At 46.5% G+C, this 22,205-nt stretch overlaps 2 protein-coding genes across 3 annotated transcripts in view; both read left to right on the top strand.

Annotated features, from left to right (window-relative positions):
* Positions 1-5,167, top strand: part of PDCD7 (programmed cell death 7) — a 129,124-nt gene extending 123,957 nt beyond the window's left edge. The window contains exons 4-5 of the mRNA XM_069625092.1: positions 3,280-3,367; positions 4,629-5,167. Coding sequence (XP_069481193.1) covers positions 3,280-3,367; positions 4,629-4,755 — 215 coding nt within the window. The 3' untranslated portion in view covers positions 4,756-5,167. The remainder of the gene's footprint in view (positions 1-3,279; positions 3,368-4,628) is intronic.
* Positions 5,168-5,302: 135 nt separating this feature from the next.
* Positions 5,303-22,205, top strand: part of UBAP1L (ubiquitin associated protein 1 like) — a 213,647-nt gene continuing 196,744 nt past the window's right edge. For both annotated transcript variants that reach the window (XM_069625095.1, XM_069625093.1), the window contains exon 1: positions 5,303-5,434. In XM_069625095.1, the coding sequence (XP_069481196.1) occupies positions 5,432-5,434 (3 nt within the window). In that variant the 5' untranslated portion in view covers positions 5,303-5,431. The remainder of the gene's footprint in view (positions 5,435-22,205) is intronic.

Raw genomic sequence — 22,205 nt, 5'->3', positions numbered from 1 at the left:
TCTTCCAAACCCCACTAACGTGGCGGAAATAAGCCTCCACACACTGTATGTAAGGAGAGCGGTTATCTACTATATGGAAAAGACAAAGCCACTAAGAAAAACAAACAAGTTGTTTGTGGCAGCAGGTAGCGAAGGAGGGACCCTGTCTCTAAATCAACTATTTCCAAGTGGATCGTAAACTGCATCACACTGTGTTACACTCTTGCCAAGAGAGATCTACCCTTCACGCCTAGAGCACACTGGATTCAGGCACAGGGGCTACCATAGCATTCATTGCAAATGTTCCTCTAGATTCCATTTGCAAAGCAGCAGCCTGGAGTTCGGTACACACCTTTACACAACACTACTGCCTGGATACACATTCTAGGTCTGATTCTCAGGTGGGACAAGCGGTACTAAGACATCTCTTTGCTACTATTCCTTCACACATCCCACCACCATCTCTGGGTTCTGCTCGCTAGTCTATGCACAGCATGGGATTCTAAGCAGATCCACAAACCGTAATAGCATTTCTGATGATTGTATCTGCTTAGATTCACATACGCCCACCCTTCCTCCCCTCTTGGAGTAGAAGGAACATGGACTTGATTGCTCACGCAGACTACAAGGCTCCCTCACGGCACAAAAAAACAACCGGTGGGACCTCGACACGTGAGGGATTTTGGGTATACCACACGTCACGTTGGGTATAGTGTTACAGTCACGCCCATGTCAACGTCCCCTTTCGATCTTCGAAAGAAAGATTCAATACTCTGTGCTTTCCACTAGATGCCGGACTATATGCACAGCATGTGAATCTAAGCAGATACAATTTTCAAAAATGCTATTACGGTGAGTAATGAATGTCTTACAACACTAACTCATTTACTAGTAAGTACTTTTACACTTGTTACAGCTTTCAAGACAGCAGCCTTATCTTTGGTAATCCTTCCCTATTCTCATCATGAGTGATCTCAGAGGCAGAAAAGGGACCGCAGTGGTCTAGGAGCCAACTGTAGGCAGGTTAGGATAGGGTTCAGGTACAGGTACAGGAAAGTCAGGGTTCCAGAGGAAATCTTCTTCAACACATAAATATTAGTTTCAGAGATAGTTTAAAGTGTTCAGTGACTTCACAGAAGGTTCCCTATATGCGTCTCAGCATTAGGGCTGGGTGAATGGTATGGGCAAACTCGCAACCACACAAATCACCCACTCAGCCTCACAGGATTCACACAAGGCTTACGGTGAGTATTACCCAAGCCAACCCAGTACTTTAGGAGAAACAAAGACCTTCTGGGTGGATACCTTCAGGATGCAGCAGCACATGACCTGGACCCGGTTCCTGGATTCTTGGTCTGTAGACCGAAGAAATTAACATGGGGTGGGAACTTGGCAGCAGCTGCCAGAGGAGGCTTCCAGCAAAGGATTCTTCCCGGTTTTTCACAGCTTTGTGGATGTGTCACCTTTTTATAGGAGTCAGATGAAGAACAAATATAGCCTGTCATATTCTCTTCACTCTCTGGCTTGCACTCTGGTGAGGGGACTTCAGGGATTCGAATCGTGTCTCTGGAGGTCCAGCGGGATTCAGAAGACCATACACTGCACTTGGGTGTGATGTCCCCTGGTATTGGTGGTTTGCCTCCCAGGAAGGTGACAGCACGCCGAGGGATGGCTCGTTTTGCAGGTCTTCTTGAGACTAGTGGGCCTCAACCGGCTCTGTGTTAGAGTCAGCGTTTTTGGGAACCCCCCCCCATGTCAGATGGCAGGAAGAGTTGCATCAGGCTCCGGTTGCAGAGCCGGCTCTCTGGTCGCTGGAAATCATTACAGCTGTCTTTTCTTCATCTTCCTCTTCGGATTGGGTTCCAGTGGTCGACTTGTCAGTAGCTTCCAGAGTATTTATCACTAACTACAGCACAACTTCTGCAAACTATGCCTGCAGTTTACAGAAAGGGGCTGTGCAGAGTGGGAACTGGTTCCTTTCAAGCAAGGTGAAAGACAAAGGGCTGCAGCGGTTTGGGCTCCTCCCTCGCTTCCTGCCTCTGCAGAGAATACAAAGGATTCCTGCCAAAGATAACACTTCAACCAGGGTCTTTCCCACCTAGGACGGGAGAAGAATACCCAAGTAACAAAAAGCAAACAAGAAATGGCAAAAAAAGGAGGAGCCCACCATTCTAGCATAATGGTGGCTCTTCTGTGCATTACCAAAGCTGATTTGACAGCCTGTGAGTAGTAATGACTAAAAGCCATGAAAGTAGTTTTACTGCCACCAGAATTCAAGTTACTTGCAATTGTAACGCGAATGTTACCGGTTAAGTAAGAAAGGGGATATACTATAACCCCCAGCACGCCACACACGGTGGGGGTTGCTTGCTCACTTAAATCAATTTAAAGGGGATGTGAATCCCACTTTACTTCTTGGGAACAGTAGTTCACCCAAGAAATGAGAGAATTAAAAGGAAGCCACTACATGTAAAAGGCTCTATGCTGTCATAGTACTTTACAGTCAGTACAAAGTTATAGGAAACTAAATCCCTCACTATGGAGAGACATAAACAGGGTACCTATAAAAAGAGTAACAGACTAGGTGAGCGGGGAAAAGATTCCCACTCACCTAGGGACAAGGTAAAATAATTACCAAGTCCAAGCAAAAATTCTGGGGTTGACACAGGTCAGGAAGATTATTCACTGAAATGAAAATCTTACCTAACACCAACTGTGCTGCACTGTAAGCTGATGTGTGCAATTGGAACAAAAGGAATTCATTAAGAGACGCAGGCTCTGAGTACTGACCATCGTAGGCACTAGTTGGTTTCCCCAATAAGAATGTGCTCACAGGGAAGTAAAGTGGAAGGCTTTACTTGGCTCCAGGAAGTCATGGTAGGGTTCAAAACAAGCAAAAAGAAAGGGTGTCCCATAGAAATCAATGGGGGGGAGCGTCGCAAAAAGAACATCTTTCCTAACATGCAGCTAAGTGAACTTTGAGAGTGACTTCAGTTTTCAAAGGTTGTGACCCTACTAATTTGGTACATTGGCAATGTCCAGTTTCAGCTGAACATCTTTGCTTTCAAATTCAGTTGTCTGTTCTCTAGTTGTATGCCAGGATTCACATTTTCTGAGCTGGGACTTAGCTTTCCAAAAGGAGTGGTAGAAATTGACCTTTCTTTTTTATTGGCAGCATAACTTGAGTCAACGCCTGTGTGTTCTGCTGCATGTGCATTGATAAACCTTCTGATGCCAAGGCAGCAAGCTCGAATCTGTTCATGATTTTCACTCAACGCATTTCTCTTTGTGTCCTTCTAGAGGAGCTGCCGCCTGACCACCCACTGCAGCCATTCAGACAGTATTACCTGCAGGCGGAGCATTCCCTGCCATCGCTCATTCAAGTCAGGTATGTTGCCCAAGGCGGTTACTCTTTGAATGTATTTGTACGGCACTTAATAGGTGGTCCTGGACACAGTAGCAGAGTGCATGTAAATCTGCTTGGCAGCGTTGAAGAAGCAGGACACATGCAATGATGTGGGTGCCAGTTCTGCTGATAGCAGATGTGGGTGGGTGGTGGTAGGAATACCTGCTTCAGGGGGTGTCTTGGGTGTCCGAGGGCAATGGACAGCCTTCCCCTGGCCTGAGGAGGGACCAGCAATCTCCAATACGGGAGCTAGTAGGGATGCCTTTAAAATCAGACCTCTCGGTTTGGCAGAGAAAGTGCTTGTTGCAGTTTATAGTTTTGAATATTTTGAAAGTTCTTAGGTCCTGTTGCTGCACCCACAAGGCATTCTGGCTGTGATATGGCACATGACTCTTTATTTTTAATTTTTTATCCCGATGCCGGAGGTTGGGTTCAAGTTGCATTTTAATAGTATCATCTGTTTGGAAGCAGGCAACACTTTCCTTTTGTAATATAAATTGGTTGACCGAAGGGTGTAATTTTTCAGTCATTAATAGTTGGGTTTCAAGTTTAGATTCAGGGCACTGGGTTCCATTTTAGAGTGGCAGTAGGTCAGGGGATACTTTCTCTTCATCCAATGTTAATCACAGATGAAGGTTTGGTGTCTTTTTGTATTCATCTTGTGCTGTCTTAAGTGAAAGCTGCTATCTATGGGATTATCAACTACTGCGTGAGTTTATTTTCTCAAGATTTTTGCAGAATTGATACTTTTATCAGTGTCCAGACTTATTCTTTAAGGGGAACGCTTGGTATTGCTAGTTCCTATGTGGACAGGGCTTCTAAGTCATATCTTTTTGCCCTGCATCACAGTAAGCACTTAATAATCTTATTGACCAAAGTGTGCATAAAAACAAAATAAGTGTTTACTGTAATAGTCTATCAGATTATGCGCTCTACTGCCACATCACCCAAAGGTGTGGACTTATGTCCTGATTGAAAACTAACTTATCAACTGATCCTGTATTGTCAGAGAGAGACGGGTTTTATGTAGCAAATTGTTCTGTTTATTAGTTTGGTCTCTATACAGCTAAAAAGTGAATCTTACTCCGTCAGAATTTGACATGTCAGCATCTTCTAAATGTGCTGACATGATTAGGGATCTAGGATAAATGATTGTACTGAATGCATCCAAGCGCTTGTCATCAATAAACAAATTGATGCATACGCCTCCACATTTTAATACCTCCGACTTTTCTATTTGCAGGCAAGAGTGGGACCAGTACCTTGTGCCCAGTGACCACCCAGGCGGAAGCTGCATCCCTCCCGGTTGGGTCGTGCCAGGTCCCCCAACCAGTGATGCCTGGGCAGCGGCTGTCAATCAGATGGACTGACCTACTTGTCAGAAGCTGATATCCTTTTGCAGAGCCCAGACCACCTCCATGTTTTCCTTCCTTTGGGGGCTCGTTTCACGACAGTTGGGCTTTCTTCGTTCTTCCCCAGCGTGCCGGGCCTCGCCCTTTCAGAGACTGATGCACTGACGGACCTTGTCCACACTGGCTGCATTAGCAAATAGACTCCACTGAGCCCATAAAGGTGGTGTAACCCTTGCACTTTGCCATTTTCTTTGAATTTATATTGCAGCGCAGTCAACCCTTGCCCTCATCAGAGTCTTTTATACCATAAAAGATATTTCCGGCTACACTGGTTTCCTATTTTCACCAACAGCAAAAAAGCTGAATTCATATTGGATTTGTGTTGGTGTTCCTTTTTCTGTGAAGAAAAATAAAATTGTTGTGATATTTATTTTCTGTTCCTGTATGTGGTTGGGGGAGGACTAAAGTCTTTGTATCCAGGAACAAAAATATACAGTGAGATTTCTTGACCGACCAGTGACTGCCAGTGGAACAGTTTCTCAAGCTGTGCACTGTTGGCAATCTTGCATCGGGCAGTGTATATTTAGAATGTGTGTTTGAAGTCTTAACTGCATCTAATAGGTCCAGCAAAGCTACTTCAGGTGGAGACTACATCACTTTGAACCATACCAGAACCTTAAATCATCGGTAACGCATGGTAAGAAAATCAAATTAAAGTATTTGACTACTCAGTTAATAGTTGTCTACCTCTCCTGTCTTGTCCAAGGGGCAGTCAGAAGAATATGTTCTGAGAACATAGTGACAACAGTAAACATTATGGTGCATAAGAGTGATTTGACATGTTCGTTGGTGGTGTTAAGAGTTCAATGGATACAGTGTTGATTAAATTAAAGGGCAATTGAAATGCTTCGACCTAATCAAAGGAAGTTTGGAATAGTAGGGTTTACGGTGCCTGTATGAGGTTGGAAAGAGTGTCAAAATACGAACTTCATTGGTGATGCTAATCCATATGGAGGAGACTTCTTTTGAGAAAGACTGATCGGTAGTTTTGAGATGTGTGCAGAATGTAGTTGCTCTGATGTCCTTGTTAAAGCAGTTTTTGTACCACCCACTTTTGAGGTAACTACAATCTCTGAACTTTCATGGGTTGTGGCTCGGAGGGGGAGGCTAGCACACCTGTTGAGAATGGGAAGTTAAGTAACATGGATGGAGCGACCAGGCTTAACTCTCAGGTAGGGGTAGCAAGCAGACACAAAGGTACAATTAATCCACATACATCTCTAGAAAATACACTACAGAGATATATTGAAAAAAGTATGTAGGTTATCATGTCGCACCTAGAAATCTATCAGATCAAATATGTACATATATATATATATTTCTGAGGCTTGTGGAATCTGCTTAGATCACATGCTGTGCATAGGCCGACATCTAGTGGAAGCTGCAGAGTATTAGTTTTTCGAAACTCGAAAATGGGCTTCGACACAGGGCGTGCCAGTAATACTATCCCTAGTGTGCCGTCCACTGTACCCAAGATCCCTCACGCGTCTAGGATCCTCAGATTGTTTTTTTCCGCCATACTGGTCGGAAGCATTTTGCGGAGTCCCCTGGCCCTAGCCATATTTTTGCTAGAATTTAAAATAATATTCTATTGACATCCTTTCCCACCCCAACGTCGAACTTCGACACTCGACGCCGGCTGGAGAAGAAATCGACCGTCGGCTGCTGCACGACGGATTTGGGCCTCGGAAGGCCACTGGCCTCGGCCCGGGCCTGGTAGGCCGCTGGCCTCGGCCCTGCAAGTAGGGAGAGTGGGGGGTGGTACATACTCTGCACTCTTGGTATATAGGTACACCTTATACATTTCCTACACTTAACAGCCCGCTGCCTCAAGGTGCGTATGGAGGGTACCCCTTTTCAATTCTGCCCCAAGTGCAATCGCAAATACCCTTGGGACGACAGGCACGCCACGTGCAATCTCTGCTTGCCGAGGGACCACCCCGAAGCGAACTGCAGAGCGTGTAGTAGGTTTAAACCTAAGACACTTAAGGACCGTTCGACGAAGCGTTGGGCCCACCACGCCAGGCAGGCGGCCATGGCAGCGGAGGGCGCCTTCAGCGATGGCAGCGACGCCGTACTTTCGGACGGCGAGGGCATTACGGCGTCGAAAGACAGCCGAGCGCAGGTCCCCGACCTCAGAAGGTCGTCCGGCAGGGCGGCTATGGGGAAGACCCCCGGCGACACAAGCGCTTCACATACTACACACACTAAACACACTAAGTCCAACCGAGACTCGACGACGTCGAGTTCTCGGAACGAGGCACAGACAGAACGGTCCAATTCGGTGTCCTCTGGGCGCTCTCGATCAAGATCGCCGCATGACTCCAGGCAATCATCCACTCTTGCCAAGAGTGCCTCGCTCCCTAGGCTAACAGAAGTTCGATCGTCGGAAGACGAAGACGACTTCCACCCCCAGGCCGCGCTCCAGGAGTCGGAGCCCGCAATTAAAGCCAGCGAGGCCCCACGCTCGAAGGACAGGGACACCTCTCCCGATCCTCGACGCCAGGCGTCGAAAAACTTCGAAGCCACTAAGGGACAGGGAAAACATTTTTCTACGCACGGGGAGGAGGGAAAAAAGCAGAAGAAACTACCTGTACATTCTTCCACACCTGTGAAACACTCCACCCCCCCCTAAACAGACAGACAAGCCCAGGTCTGCTGATAGGTCCACAACCAGCAAAGCTACTCAAGATAAATCCCATAGACTTGCTGAGAGAGTCATTCCCAGTTCCAAAAAATGGTCCAGTGAAGACATAGATAGGGTCATGTCAAGAATGTCTTCTTTGGCTGATTTTTATGATAAAAGTCCAGAACATTTCCTCTCGTATGATCCACAAGGGGCCACACCCTCAGGCTCTACTGATCCTATCCCCCCCGAGTAAGAAGGCCCGGCTTGAAACTCCAATGAGGTCCGAACCCTTCGAGGTACAACCTTACGCAAGACCATACTCACGGTATCAAGGAGAGGCTTCCTTTTGTGAAGACCAAGAATTTGGGTTGATAGAAGAGCAAACCGGGACGGGCTACTATGGGGATGACGAGGACCAGGAGGAAGAAGAGGATGACCCGGAAACATACAGAGTAGATTCCCCGGTAGAGAATGAAGCCCCGGTTACCGACTCCCTGGTCGATAACCAACCCCACCTAAATGAGGTTCTCGCTCGCGCAGCAGAACATTTCCACATTGACACCCACGGTGTACAGGAGGAAAGGGACTTCGCAGAAGAGTTAGTGGGAGAAAGGAGGCCTGTGCCCAGACCATCCCTATCCTTAAATCCATTCAGCAGAGAATAGATCCGTCCCTGGTGAACCCAAACCTCACCAGAGCAGTCAATCCCAGGGTTGAAAAACTTTTCAGTGCAGCTCAGTCTGACCCTCTCTATATAAGAGGACATCTGAAGCCATACTCCCTAGTTGTCACCAACACTCGTAAGAGGGCTGGGACACCCTTGTTTTCGTCAGAAGCTCCTCCCGACAAGGAGAGCAAAAGACTATACGGTTTCGGCAGGAAGGCAGCCTCAACGTCCGCCTATCAAGCAAGGATTGCTAACTCCACCACCCTGTTGGCCAGCTACAACTGCCATCAGTGGGAAGAAGTCGCGGCTCTCATAGTCTCTGCTCCTGAACCGTTAAAGGGCCAATTAGCTCGGATTTCCGCAGAGGGTAGAGCCGTGTCTGGTTGCATTTTGAAAGCAACCTTCGACGCCGCGGACAACGCAGGCAGATTGATAGCAGAAGGTACTGTTATCAAGAGACATGCGTGGTTACGGCAGTCTGGTTTAAAGGCAGAAACTCAGGCATCATTGTTAGACAAACCGGTGGAAGCCGATCTGTTGTTTGGTAAGGCGGTCGAAGACGCACTGAAAAATGCCAAGGACGAATACAAGACACTCAAATCCCTTGGCCAGTTAACCAATAAACCCCCTAACCAGAGAGGGAATAGTAATTTTCGTCACCCACGCGGCCAAAATTCCCAGAGAGGATCTAACTATTCCCAGGGGCAGGGTACACAGTGGAACAACCAACAGTCTACCCAGGGTTACGGCAGAGGTAATAGGAGAGGTTGTGGTAAAGGCAGAGGCAGCCCCAGCAAGGGAGGCGGCACGCCTCCACCAAAGCAGTGACGCTCAGTTCAGGGTCCCTTCTCACGCAACCCCAGTAGGGGGACGCATTTCAAACTTCACCCAGGCTTGGGAAGGGATCACATCAGACAGATGGGTGCTGTCAACAGTATCCACGGGATATTGTATAGAGCTACTGCAGCGTCCCCGGAACCATCCTCCACGACAAAGAGTACACTCCTTAGAACTTAGAACATCAGAAGATTCTCCTCGAGGAGATCGCCATTCTTCTACAAAAGGACGCGATAGAACTCGTCCCGGGACACCAGGTAAACAAGGGTATTTATTCAACTTACTTCCTTGTGCCAAAGAAAGACTTGACAATGCGCCCAGTATTGGACTTACGGCCTGCGAACAAGTATGTCAAGCCCCAAAAATTTCGTATGACCACGCTACAAGAGGTAATCCCCCCTCCTAAAAAAGGTGGATTACATGGCAACCTTGGATATGAAAGATGCTTATTTTCATATTTCCATGTTCCCAGCGCACAGAAAGTACTTGCGCTTCAAGGTGGACAGTCGGCACTACCAATTGAAGGTACTGCCCTTCGGGATAGCTTCAGCACCAAGGGTATTCACCAAGGTACTGGCGGTGGCGGCTGCACACCTACGCAGGGAGGCAATCCCAGTGTACCCTTATCTGGACGACTGGCTCATAACGGGGGAAACCCCAGGAATTTGCAGGACAAACATTCAAAGGACTATCGAGCTCCTCCACGAGTTAGGCTTCTCAATCAACGAGAAGAAGTCAAGCCTGGTGCCAAGCACCTCAAAACAATTCCTGGGAGCAATCCTGGATACCCAGGAGGGGTTGACCTTTCCTTCAGAAGAAAGAATTCGGAATATACTACTACAAATTCTGCATTATCAGTCTGGTCAACAAATAACGGTACGCAAAGCAATGCGTTTACTGGGCATGATGGCGTCATGCATTTACCTGGTCCCCCACGCGCGCCTGCGCATGCGTCCCATGCAGGAATGGTTGGCGAAACAGTGGTCTCAGGCAAGTGGTCAGTGGGACGATCTAGTGGTCGTTTCGCCAACACTGGTACAAAGCCTTCACTGGTGGACAAGAGAAAATCTCGCACAGGGGAAACCCTTTTACGATCCCGAAGTACAGGCAGTAGTCACTACAGATGCATGTCTGACGGGGTGGGGAGCTCACCATCTCCACCACACAGCTCAGGGTCTCTGGTCTCACTCAGTGGCCAAGAACCACATCAACCTGCTAGAGCTTCTGGCAGTATTCAGAGCGCTTCAGGCGTTGGAGCCCCACCTACTGAACCTGTCAGTGCAAATCCGGACGGACAGCACTACAGCCATGTTCTACCTGAACAAGCAAGGAGGGACTCGCTCGCCAAATCTGTCCAAGCTTGCCCAGAAAATCTGGATATGGGCACTCAGACGGAACATCTTCCTGTCATCACAACATGTTCCAGGGGAGCTCAATTCCCTAGCGGATGCTCTGAGCAGAGACTCCCTCCCAGAGGAACACGAATGGGTTCTTCACAGAGAGGTCGTAGAAGATCTCTCCTCTCAGTGGGGTTTCCCCACTATAGACTTATTCGCCACAAGCGAAAACAGACAATGCCCAGGATTTGCATCCAGGTTCCCCCAACCAGACTCCCAGGGGAACGCCCTGTGGATGAACTGGTCAGGGATGTTTGCGTACGCTTTTCCACCAACTCCTCTCATCAGGAAAGTGGTGAACAAGATGAACAGGGAGTCGTTGACGCTCGTCCTAGTTGCTCCCATGTGGGCAAGACAACCGTGGTTCCCACACCTACGCAGGATGGCGGTGTGCGAGCCCATCAAACTTCCAGCCTGGTACAACCTACTGTCCCAGCACCAAGGTCAAACAGTGCACCAGCAACCCAACTCAATGAACCTGGCAGTATGGCTCCTGAGGTCATAGAGTTTGGACACCTCAATTTACCACAGAGGTGTATGGACATCCTAAAGGAATCTAGGAAACCAAACACAAGGCACTGTTACTTTGACAAGTGGAAGAGGTTCGTTATCTGGTGCCAGAGTAGACAAATCATCCCAGTTGATTGCACTCCTTCCACTATTGTTACATACATGCTCCACCTGCTAGATGCAGGATTGGTTTTTAACTCACTGAAAGTACACCTGGCAGCCCTCTCGGCTTACACCACTTCCCATAGCAAGGTTTCGTGGTGGAAAGTACCAGTAGTTAAAGCCTTCATGGAAGGAGTAAAGAGACTTCACCCTCCTATTTCAAACCCATCACCAGGGTGGGACCCTAATGTGGTGCTAGCCAAGCTCATGGGCCCCCCTTTCGAACCCATGCATAAAAGCAGTCTCAAACACCTGACTTATAAAACGGCCTTCTTAGTAGCTATTACTTCTATAAGAAGGGTCAGTGAAATTCAGGCTCTGTCAGTGCAGGATCCCTTCTTTACCATCCATAAAGACAAACTGGTTTTACGCACACACCCTAGGTTCTCGCCTAAATTTATATCAAAATTCCATGTAAGCCAGTCCATCGAGCTTCCGGCTTTCTTCCAGAACCCGCAAAGCTCGGCTGAGGTGAAACTACACACCCTAGATGTGCGTAGGGCGGTCCTCTACTATGTAAATAAAACCAGACCGCTAAGGAAAACAGATCAACTGTTTGTCTCAGTAGCTACAGGCAGAGAGGGGGATCGCGTCTCTAAAGGTGCCATCTCAAAGTGGATTATTAACTGTATCCAGCTGTGTTACTCACTCTCTGAAAAGACTCTGCCTTTTACGCCAAGGGCCCACTCTACTAGAGGCATTGGGGCCACTCTGGCTTTCATTGCAAATGTACCCCTTGACACCATTTGCAAAGCAACTACTTGGAGCTCTATTCACACTTTTACTCAGCATTACTGCATTGACACCCATTCCAAGGCAGATACACAAGTGGGACAAGCAGTTCTAAGACACTTATTTGCTCATGACCCTTCTCACATCCCACCTCCTTCTGGTACTGCTCGCTAATCTATGCACAGCATGTGATCTAAGCAGATTCCACAAGCCTCAGAAGGGATACATTACTCACCGTAATCGTATTTCTGATGCTTGTATCTGCTTAGATTCACATGCGACCCACTCTTCTTCCCCTCCGAGAGAAGGTGCATGATTGCTTGTAGTCTTACCTTTCTGTCTATCTGCTTGGATGATCTGTACTCGCGCTACTCCTCATGCTACCTCATGTCAGACAAAATACAATCTGAGGATCCTAAACGCGTGAGGGATCTTGGGTACAGTGGACATCACACTAGGGATAGTATTACTGGCACGCCCTGTGTCAATGCCCATTTTCGAGTTTCGAAAAACAAACTGTAATACTCCGCAGCTTCCACTAGATGTCGGCCTATGCACAGCATGTGAATCTAAGCAGATACAAGCATCAGAAATACGATTATATACGGTATATATATTTTCTTTTTTTTAAGTGATGGTCTTAAAGGACTCTCCTTTGTCCACTTAGTATATATGGTTCCACTACCACAGGTAGGCGCTGTTAAGATTAGCAAGGACTAACCTGTACTGGTGTTAGGGAAATATATCATTATTGTGCTTCATCCCCTCTCCTTCTGAGACTCTCAGCTCTTTTTGCTGGACTTCTGAACTGTTTTCTTTAATCCTGAATGAGTGGATCCTTTTTCCACTCATCCATTCTTATGGGCTCTGTCTTTTGGAACCCTATTCTTTGTAATCTACCTGTACTATGGAATCTGTCTGCTCCATAGCTCTTAAAGGCATCAGTGTTTTACTACTGCAGCACACCGCTCCTTATGGGCGGTGTTGATGGGGACCACTAGGGTACTACTTTTAAGTTTATTTTCCTATATCCATAAGTAACTACAGTTCTTAAGGATTCTCCCAAGACTGTATAGTCTGAGAGATTGGCATACAGCACCTTCCGTGAAGTTCCAAAGGGATACTTAGTATCCCCCTTCTCTCTGCTCCTGTGACTTTTTAGTCACATTGACAATCACCTAGTTATGACTGGTGGCAGTGGACGTTTTCTACCATCTATTGTGTATTTTCTATACCGTAGGCTATGTGCCTAGCCTCAGTAGTGCACAATAGGGACACACAAGTACCAACTTGGGGCCTCCCTTCTTTTTCTCCATTACTAGCGTGGTTGTTCTTTGTTAGTCCTTCTACCGTTCTGGGAGGGGGAGGTGTGTGTGTGTGTTTGCCTTTGCTTGCCTTTGGCGGGAACCAGTAGGCATCCCCGCCTAGGCTCCAGAAGTGGGGGAGGAGTCTTCCACCCCCTGTCCTTTGTCTGCCAGAGTGTGTGAATAGCAAGAGCTCCCACAGGTGTTTGGCTGTTCTGATTGGATAGCCAAACGCCCTTTCTGTAAAATGCTGAGAGATTGCAGAGGTGTGTGTGCTGGAACTGTATAAAAGGTGAGGCTTCTGGAGTGTAAAGAAAGTTGACCACTAAAAACAGAAGTAACCGAAGAAGACGACCAGAGATACCTGCAGACCCTTTGCAAGACCGTGAAGCGACCACTGCTGTCCTGACACTGTTTTGTGTGCGACAGAGGAGCTCCGAAGAGGACGATTCCTTCCTCATGGCTTTTGGGAACAACCAGTCCCAAGATGAACTTTGCAACAAGCCATCTCCTGAGGTCTTAGGAGATTCCAGAGCTGCGGAACCCCAATACAGGAGACCTGCTGCCCCTTTCTAGTGCATCGTCCTGGAAAGGCCTAATCCGATCCAATTTTTCCAGACCCCCTCACCACAGTGTGGGACTGCAGGAAGTGAAGAAGACTGACCGGGGGATCTGTGTCCTTTGTTGGTGCTGCTGAAAAGGTGCCAAACCCGCAGATTGAACCAAGAAGTTGCTGAAAGTCGTGCCACAGGTCCCCTCTCGAGACTGCTGCTGGAAGACGCCGTCCATTGTCCTGCCTTGTGTCACCAGACCAAGGAATCTGGAGGTCAGGTCCAGAGTTGACACATCACGGAGAAGCCACACGAAAACTTTCTTCAAACCAAAGGTACGGTGCGGAAAAAGGTATTGCTTACCTGATTCCAAGAATTCGCTCCAGAGCGTTGGAGTGCACAAAGAAGTGTCTTACCTCTGACCCAAGCTGCTGCTTGTGTCCCCTTCCCGGGTCAGTTTTTAGGTCTCCTTTATTAGTTGTTAACTTGCTGCTTCAATAACTTTAGACAATGGCATTTGCTGTTTTGCCAAGACTTCAAGCCCTCTCCGAACTGCCTTTAGCGAGGGTTGCGTTTTTGGACTTTAAAGGCTTGCCACGTGAAGAAATCGTCTCTAGAACCTTGAACTAAGCTTATGTTGCACTAACCACTTTTTTCTTCGCTTTAAGTGACTTTTCTATGTTTTTGCAGTATAAATGCATTACTGTATGACCTGGTGAAAACCGCATGAGTGCGCAATTACCGATAAGATGATAACCTTGTCTTTTCCCTTTCTAACTTTGCTACAATTGTAATCATGCACAAACGCAAAAGTGAAAGTGCCCTTTGAAGTGTATGATCTAGTAGTCCTGAGTGTTCTACCGTAAACGTCTGAAGTATTCAACACGTTTCTGGTGTAAATATAATAAATATTTATCTTTTATATAAATATATGTGTAAGTGCTTCTTTGCTGTGCCTGTCTAACTATCAGAGTACTTGCCTACAGCTCACATCATCCTCTTAAGATGAGCCTGACTGCTCTGCCACACTACCAAGGTCCTGAGCTAGTACAGACTGATATTAAGAGTTTGGGTACAAACCACTGGGATAGCTTACTAAACTTTTACTGCCAGTAGGACTTTAGGAAAACTCTAACAACTGGATGTAGACGTTCCGTGGATTTCTGGAATCCATTCTGGTAGCTAAGGCTGAAAGTAGACCCAACTCCAATGAACATCCACCTCTCTGATGACACAGGGTAGTGTGTGCCCAAAGGGGCAGAGCCGAAGGGAGGGTAAAAAAAAAAAAGTACTTGTGTTGTAGAACCGATGCATCTGTATCCTGGACGACTGTGTTAATAGGATTTCTGCAGCAGAAGGGAAAAACTCCACGAAGCCTCGGGAGCACAGAATTCAGTTAAAGGTAGCCAGGAAACAGCCAAGCAACAGAGAAACCAGGGAAGCAAGGCTAAGATTGGAGCCCCGTACTGCAGCGAGCAGAAGGCAGAGTGAAAGGCAACGGGGAAAAAGGTGACCAAGGCAAAGAGAGAAAGGAAAACTCGAAGGAGCAAAGAGCTTGCATGTGGGTACAGGAACGGGGACAAAACCAGGACAGCGTGAATGCTTAATGACGTGACGCAAGGAGCTTACCATTAAGAAGCTCTATATGCAGGATCTGATGTCGGCAAGCCGTGTGGAGCTCCCCAGTCTTCGGCCGCCTTTTTGGAATAGACTAGAATGCTTATTCGGACTTGATTTCTTGGGAAAACATAGCGCCATCTTGAAGGGGCATATAGTCCATGAGGATGTCTTTTCCTCCACCGTTGGCATAGGGACCATTGGTTCCTAACATGCACCCAATGTAAATTAAATGACTGGGGACATGAATGGAACTACACAACCTAAAACACAAATGAAGCCCTCCATGGGCCTGCACAATTAGGTAAAGTATCCTAAAGACCCAACCCACCCCTGGTATATGTGGAAGGCCCCACTGGTCGTCAGCACTTAAACACAGGGTAAAAGTATGCAGGAAAGGGACCCAGACATTTTTTACCTACTAGAAAAATAGTCTAAAAATCAGTATGGCCTACACACACTTGACATTAGTTTTGATTCTCTAGGGAAAGTATTACAAATAATACACATATGTTACTCAACCCTAGAGGGTAGGAAACATTTCAAAACAATAGCCATAACCTAAGAATACATTTTAGCAACAATTACCTTCAAATACATTTTAGGAATCATTTTTGACAGTTACCAAAAAATGTCTTTGTGAAAATACATTCACCATTAGATAAATGCGTTGCTTGGTTTTCCAAATGCATTAACAATCAGTGCTAAGGCCTAAACTTCTAGTTCTTGATCCAGAGGCCACTGAATCCATTGTGGGTGTATGAAAATTGTCCATTGGATGGTATATACCCCCAGAGTCAATTTAGGATGGTCCCAGTGCAGGTTGATGGTTCCATAGGAATCAATGGGATTACAGTCAACAGAGCATCCACTTTATTTATTTGAATTTGTTATAACGCGTCACACGCCATTAAGCTTCAGAGCGCACAAATAAACGCAGACAAACACACACGTAGGTAACCGGGATGAGAAGCCAGGAATCAGCAGGAAGAGTTTACAATAAGGTTTTCACATCCTTCTTCAATTTAACCAGAGAGGTAGAGGATCTGAGAGGAACAGCAATAACATTCCACTCCAGGGGGTCCCTGAATTTCAAAATGTGCCCCCCTGAATTGCTTCCCTTTGAACCGGGTTGATGTGGGACATTTGTAGTGTTAGATCAAAGTACTCTAGATGAGTGTTGGAGGGAAATACTATCCCTAAGGAACTGGGGGGCAGCAGAATTCAAACATTTAAAGGTCAAAGCAAGGATCTTATGTTTAATTCTTTAACAAGCAGCCAGTGGAGTTCTCTTCGAAAGTCGGACATGTCCGTTCCAGCTAATTTGTAAACGACCCTTACGCACTATTTTGAGAGGAATGCAGACAGGTCAAGTTGGCTTGAGTTGTACCAGAAAGCAGGCTATTACAGTATTCCAATCGGGAATTAACCAGAACAGCCGGAGGTGGAGACGGGGGGGGGGGGGGGGGGTGGTTTATTTGTTTTTAAAATGTAAGGAAGGGTCTCATCTGATGGGGGAGCCTAATTGCATAGGCACAGAAAGAACAAATGTTGGAAACATGATGTTTCATGGGGATTTCTGAGTCAAGAATGACGCCCAGCGTTTTGACTTTAGAACTGACTGGAATCACCTCACCCCCAAGGGTATACTGAGAGTAGTTGGGTTTGATGCACCTTAACAGAGGGCCAGAGGCAATTACGAGCAGCTCGGTTTTATTGTTATTCAATGCTAGGGCATTATGAGCCATCCAGGATTTAATTTTGCTATAAATGTAGTCAATGGTCCTAGCATCCTCATTAAAACAACCCGTCAGTTCAATGAGCACCTGGGTGTCGTCCGCCTAGTTAGCATAGGCGACACCCAGGGTGTCCATCATATCCAGAAATGGTTTGATGTAAATGTTAGAGGGAAGGCGACAGGCAGGAGCCCTGTGGCACGCCCCACGATTGACTAACGGGAAGGACTTCAGCCTTACCCATAGCAACCCTAGATGACCTAGGACCCAGAAAGGAGGAGATCCATGAGACGGCTCTCTGAACAATTAGCGATGCTGACCATCCTCTCCCGGAGGATGGGGTGATAAATGAGATCAAACGCTGCTGAGAGGTCGAGCAGCGTCGGAAGCGCTGGGTGACCTTTATCAACAGTGTTGGAGATATTGGACTTAAGGACAACAGTGCTGTTTCTGTGCCATATTGCGCTCTGAAGCCAGACTGTGACAAGGCCAAGATCTCATTAGCCTCTATAAAACGTTGCATTTACAAGTAGGCCACTCTCTCGATAATCTTTAACAAAAACGGAACATTAGTTATGGGCCGGTAATTCCATGCCACAGCTGGGTCTAGTGTGGTCTTCTTCAGCAGTGGCGTAATCCAAGCCTTTTGCAAAAGAGCTGGAACAATGCTCTCCTTAAAGGAGGTGTTAATCAGTTTGGTAATCCAGGGGGTGAGCACGTCAAGAGAACTCTTAAGGAAGGTTGTAGGATATGGGTCACCTGTACATGTAGTAGGCTTAAGATTTAAAGTAGTATTCAGCACATCTTTCTCAGTACATTGATGAAAATAAAATTTAGGTGTGATACCAGGTAAGGTATTTTGAGCAGGAATATTAGTGAAGCTAGAAATATCCTTAAGGGCAATGTGGGCCAACTGGGAAGCCCTATGGCCAGCAGTTTTATCAAAAAATTCATCTATAACTGATTGACACCAACTAGAGTTGTTGAGGCTAGAAGGAAAGGTAGAGTCCTTACATTCAAATTCCTTAAGAATTGTAGATAGCTTGCTAGAAGATGATTTTGTGTTCTCGATGCAGGAATTGAAATTCTTCGCCTTTGCTTCAAGAATAGTTTTTTTGTAGTCATGGGCTGTCTTCTTAGACACACAAGGTACTGGAGCAAGGATTTTTTCGCCATTCAAGTTCTGAGGGTCTTTTGACTTTTCTCAGCTCAATAATGGTATTATCAAACCAGGATTTCTTGAGGGTTTCGATTTTCTTTGTCATGATTTTTTCCGGGGGAAGGGCGTTGACCAGATGAACAGCTAAATCGGAGGGATCATTAAACAGTGCAACAGAGCCCAAATTGGATACAAGAGTGTTAGAAAGATCCTGAGGAACTTTTGTTTTTCTATAATTCACTTAGATGCAGGGGTTAGTGCTAAGTTTAAGGGGGGGCTGAGGGTAATCCTATATTTAAGGTGATCAAGCAGTGATCCGGCCAAGGACAATCCGGCACAAGAATGTTACAGACTGGTAAACTTTGGGCTAAAATCCAGTCCATTGTGTGTCCGCCTGGGTGAGTTTGTTGGTCAACCAGTTCAGTCAACCTCCAACTGTCTTGAGAGATGATGGGAGAGAACAAGCTTTCGAAACGTTGGAATCTTCAGCCCATAAATTAGTCTCCCAAAATAATTAGAGGAGCGTTAACTATTATAGTGCTGTTAAGAAGCGAAAGAAGTTGCTCTTCAAATAGAGCAGTAATCGGCGGGGCACGATAAAGGAGGAGGAAAGTAAGAGCTATTGTGGTTAATTGTGATTTTCAGTGTAAGGTTTTCACACCCTTCTGGGAAGGGAGCAGGGGCGGAGTAACAATCCAAGTGAGCTTTGTCGATAAATGCTCCTACCCCCACCTCTTTCCAGTGTGGTACGCTGTGACAATTTTATAACCATCAGGGACAGCATTATTTACAGACATTTGGCCCACCTCATGCAACCAATTTTCGGTCACAAAAAATAAGTATGGGTTATGTTGCGAAATATAGTCTGAGATTTCAGTATCATGCGCACACAAAGAGCGAGTATTAAGAAGAGAAATAATGAGGTAGCTGTTGAGAGAAGTTGTAGGTGCCTGTTTAACGAGCTGTATCGCGGTCTTGCACTGCATAGAGTCCTGTGCCAGAGTCTGTTTCAGAGTAGAGGAGTCGGAGGCATTGAAAACACCTGGTATAAAAGGACATGGCATCTCTAGAACTAGATCAGATTTAGCAGACTCCGTACTTGCGATAGGACAAGCAACCTTGTCAAGGGTGCCGGTACCTAGTACATGTGTTTTTATGATGGGCAGAGTACTATTGTCAGTGGAATTAAGGTCCGTCCCAGTACTAACATCGGTAAGTCCTAAAGCTATTTTACATAAATGTCATTGCGTTTCAATTTAGAATTCGTTAGCAAGAGGGAGGACATGATAACCTAGCACAGACTAAAATCAAAATGTTTTTATATTTTTTTTTTAATTTACCTGTGGGTTAAGCAAGCAGCAGAGGTAGGGAGCCACAACCACCCAACCCAGCACTAACCGGATTGTCCTCACACACCTGGTCAGCGATTTTAAGAAGACTGGAGCCTACAATACAGCTGGGAAGTGTAGTTCCCAGGGAAACCGGGCAATACTAGCAGCAATTAATAGGGGGACTAAAAGACATAAGTAGATAAATTCTACCTGGTCTTAGCAGATAAATAGATCATATAAAACAGATTATAATGAATAAAGTGCAAATCGCAGTAAAGCAGCAATTAAACTGTAAATGGGGGTAAGTTAGTTCCTTCCCTCGGGTGTGAATTCTGCAGCAAGCAACCCCAAAGAAGGCCTAGAAGAGACTTCAACGAAGAGTTTGAGAGGTCAATGGACAAACCAGGATCCCAGAGGTAGATGCAGGAGCCCCAATGAAAGTCTATGGGAAATTCACTTAAGACTTTCCTCCAAAGAATCTCGATCCCTGAGGGTGAGTATCACAAATAATTGTCCACCCCAGGAACCAAAGGTATGTATTCCTGTAGAATGTTTCAGCGAAAACTGCTCTAGCTGGCAAAACAACTAGGTTAGTACAGGGCTTCTTTTCCAGGTGCGCTTTCAGGATACCATGCCTGGGGCTTGCACCCTGAGCCAGGGATGACCCAGAAAAGGATCAAAAGCACTTACACAGCGTTGACTGTCAAGCCTTCTGCAATGAACTCAGCGAGGAAGATTCTTGGCAGCTCCCACAAAGAGTGCTCCTGGGTGGGCAAAGGCTGAAGACAGCCCAGCAGCAAACAATCCCAGAGCTTGGATAAGGATGCCAGGCACTCGCAGAAGTCCTACGAAGATCTGGCAGGGTGGTGAGGTGTCTGCATCTTTCTGGACCACAGCAGCACGCCTTATCCAAGCAGAAGATCCTGGTGGGAAACAGCAGTAAATGAGCCAGAAAACTGCTCCAGTATTGCATGCTAGTCTAAGGAGTTAACGTGAGTCTTTTGGAAGCCCAGAATCCTCGGGAATTCCGTCTGAAGTCTTCTGAGTTGATCTCAGTGTGTTAGTTTTATGTGAGGTTAATGAGGATAATTCAGTTGCTGGGGTTGTTATGGCAAGTGTGTGATTTACAATGCAGCTTTGCTTTCAGATGAAGTCAGTTTAGATTTTTTTTTCCCACCCAATCAACAGCTGATGGTTGTGCCTGCTGCTCTTCCAGCTCGTCGCTGCAGTTCTGCCTACTTGTTAGGAAGGATTTTTCTTTCCCTCCATTTTTATGGACCTCCAAACCTTTTGCTTTTATTTTTTATCTTACCTTCTCTTTTTGCAGTGTAGTGAAGCCTTTACTACTTACTTGGAGGCTTTGGGAGGTACTGGCTATTCAGCAGCCAGGAAGAAAGTTCTGTGTTCATTGGGCCACCATACTGCACCTGATCTTCATGTCACTTCCTGTTGAATCAAAAGTGTGTGCCGCGGTGCTGCTGTGAGGTAGCCGTGCTGTGTTGAGACTGACATGGGATGTGTCATCAAACCACTGGTAGCTGGAGAGAAGTGACAGAAACTGTACTATTGCCCCAAACCCCACTGCTGGTTTTGAAGTGCCAATGGTCTGTCTCTGCAGTCGCGCAGTCCCTTGCCTTTGGGTGTCGAAACTCCCTGGAGCAAGGCACACTGTCTAAGCACTCCCTGGGTAATGACTGCAAATTCCCTCATTAATGTCACTGTAGATGTAGTCCTGTTTCCTCTGTGTACCCCCATGTGTTCTTAAATGTCCCGTTAAGTGCGATGCTGGTGTAAGCGACATCACATAGTGTTAATAAATAGGTGATCGCTAGACATGAGTCCACGAGCTAGCACCCCGTAATATCACACTACGCTCTTGTGTGTGCATGTGTCTATTAACACTTAGCTTAGTTACCGTTGATCATTTTTACTGGGTAGGAATAACATTGGTGATAAGGCACTAAGTAGCCTGTCTGCATCACCCTGTGTGCGCGCTTCCAAGACCTACGCTGCTGTAGCTTGGGAGGCTGCACTAAGGTGGAGTGACCGATGTTGCTGGTGCAGCGGACCATGCTCCTCGTTTGTTGGGCAGGGCACAGCTCTATGCACGCGGTGGGTTGCGCACATCTGGCATGGAGCGGATGGCTCTGTGTGGATACACAAGGGTGTCAGGTCAAGCCCACTTGCTCACATGACATGGTCTGACTCTCCACGCATGCTGCACACACATAAAGGATCTAAAAGGACATGTGCTATTCCTGGAGGAAGCAGGTCCCAACAGTAGAGCTTGTGCACCTCTGTTTAAAAAAAAAAGAAAGTAAATCAGGTTTCGTTTTCTGCCCTTTTCTTTTTTTTGGCCCGTCATCCTGGCCAGAGACATTTTGCTGCCGATCAAGTGAAAGGCTCAGATCTAAGACCATTTCATAAGCACATTTGGTCATCTTGCACTTCCCCAACATCAACAAGCCTCAGCATTGCAGGCACTTCTGTATTACTTCGCCATGGCAGACGATGTGGGAGCAGCTCAAAGCACCACCGTAATCCGTAGGCAGCAAGGGTCCATGATTCCTCCTCCCCCATATCCTGTTAGAATTTGATGGGTTTGGTGCCCCGTAAAGTCAAGACCAGAGTGGGGCGCTTTGGGTAGAAAGGCTTGAAATGTACTGTGATGATTCCAGAGAGGACAATGATAGTCTCAAGCTCCGATGTATCCTCCCCCTGCTCCTCCTCACCTGGTTCTTCAGTGGAGCTGCCCTGGGTCTCCGTATTCTTTTTT

This window comes from Ambystoma mexicanum, chromosome 11 (assembly GCF_040938575.1).
Source record: "Ambystoma mexicanum isolate Mex_15411 chromosome 11, UKY_AmexF1_1, whole genome shotgun sequence".
Taxonomy (NCBI): domain Eukaryota; kingdom Metazoa; phylum Chordata; class Amphibia; order Caudata; family Ambystomatidae; genus Ambystoma; species Ambystoma mexicanum.
The sequence above is the reverse complement of the archived record's forward strand: the minus strand, read 5'-3'. Positions and strand labels throughout refer to the sequence as shown.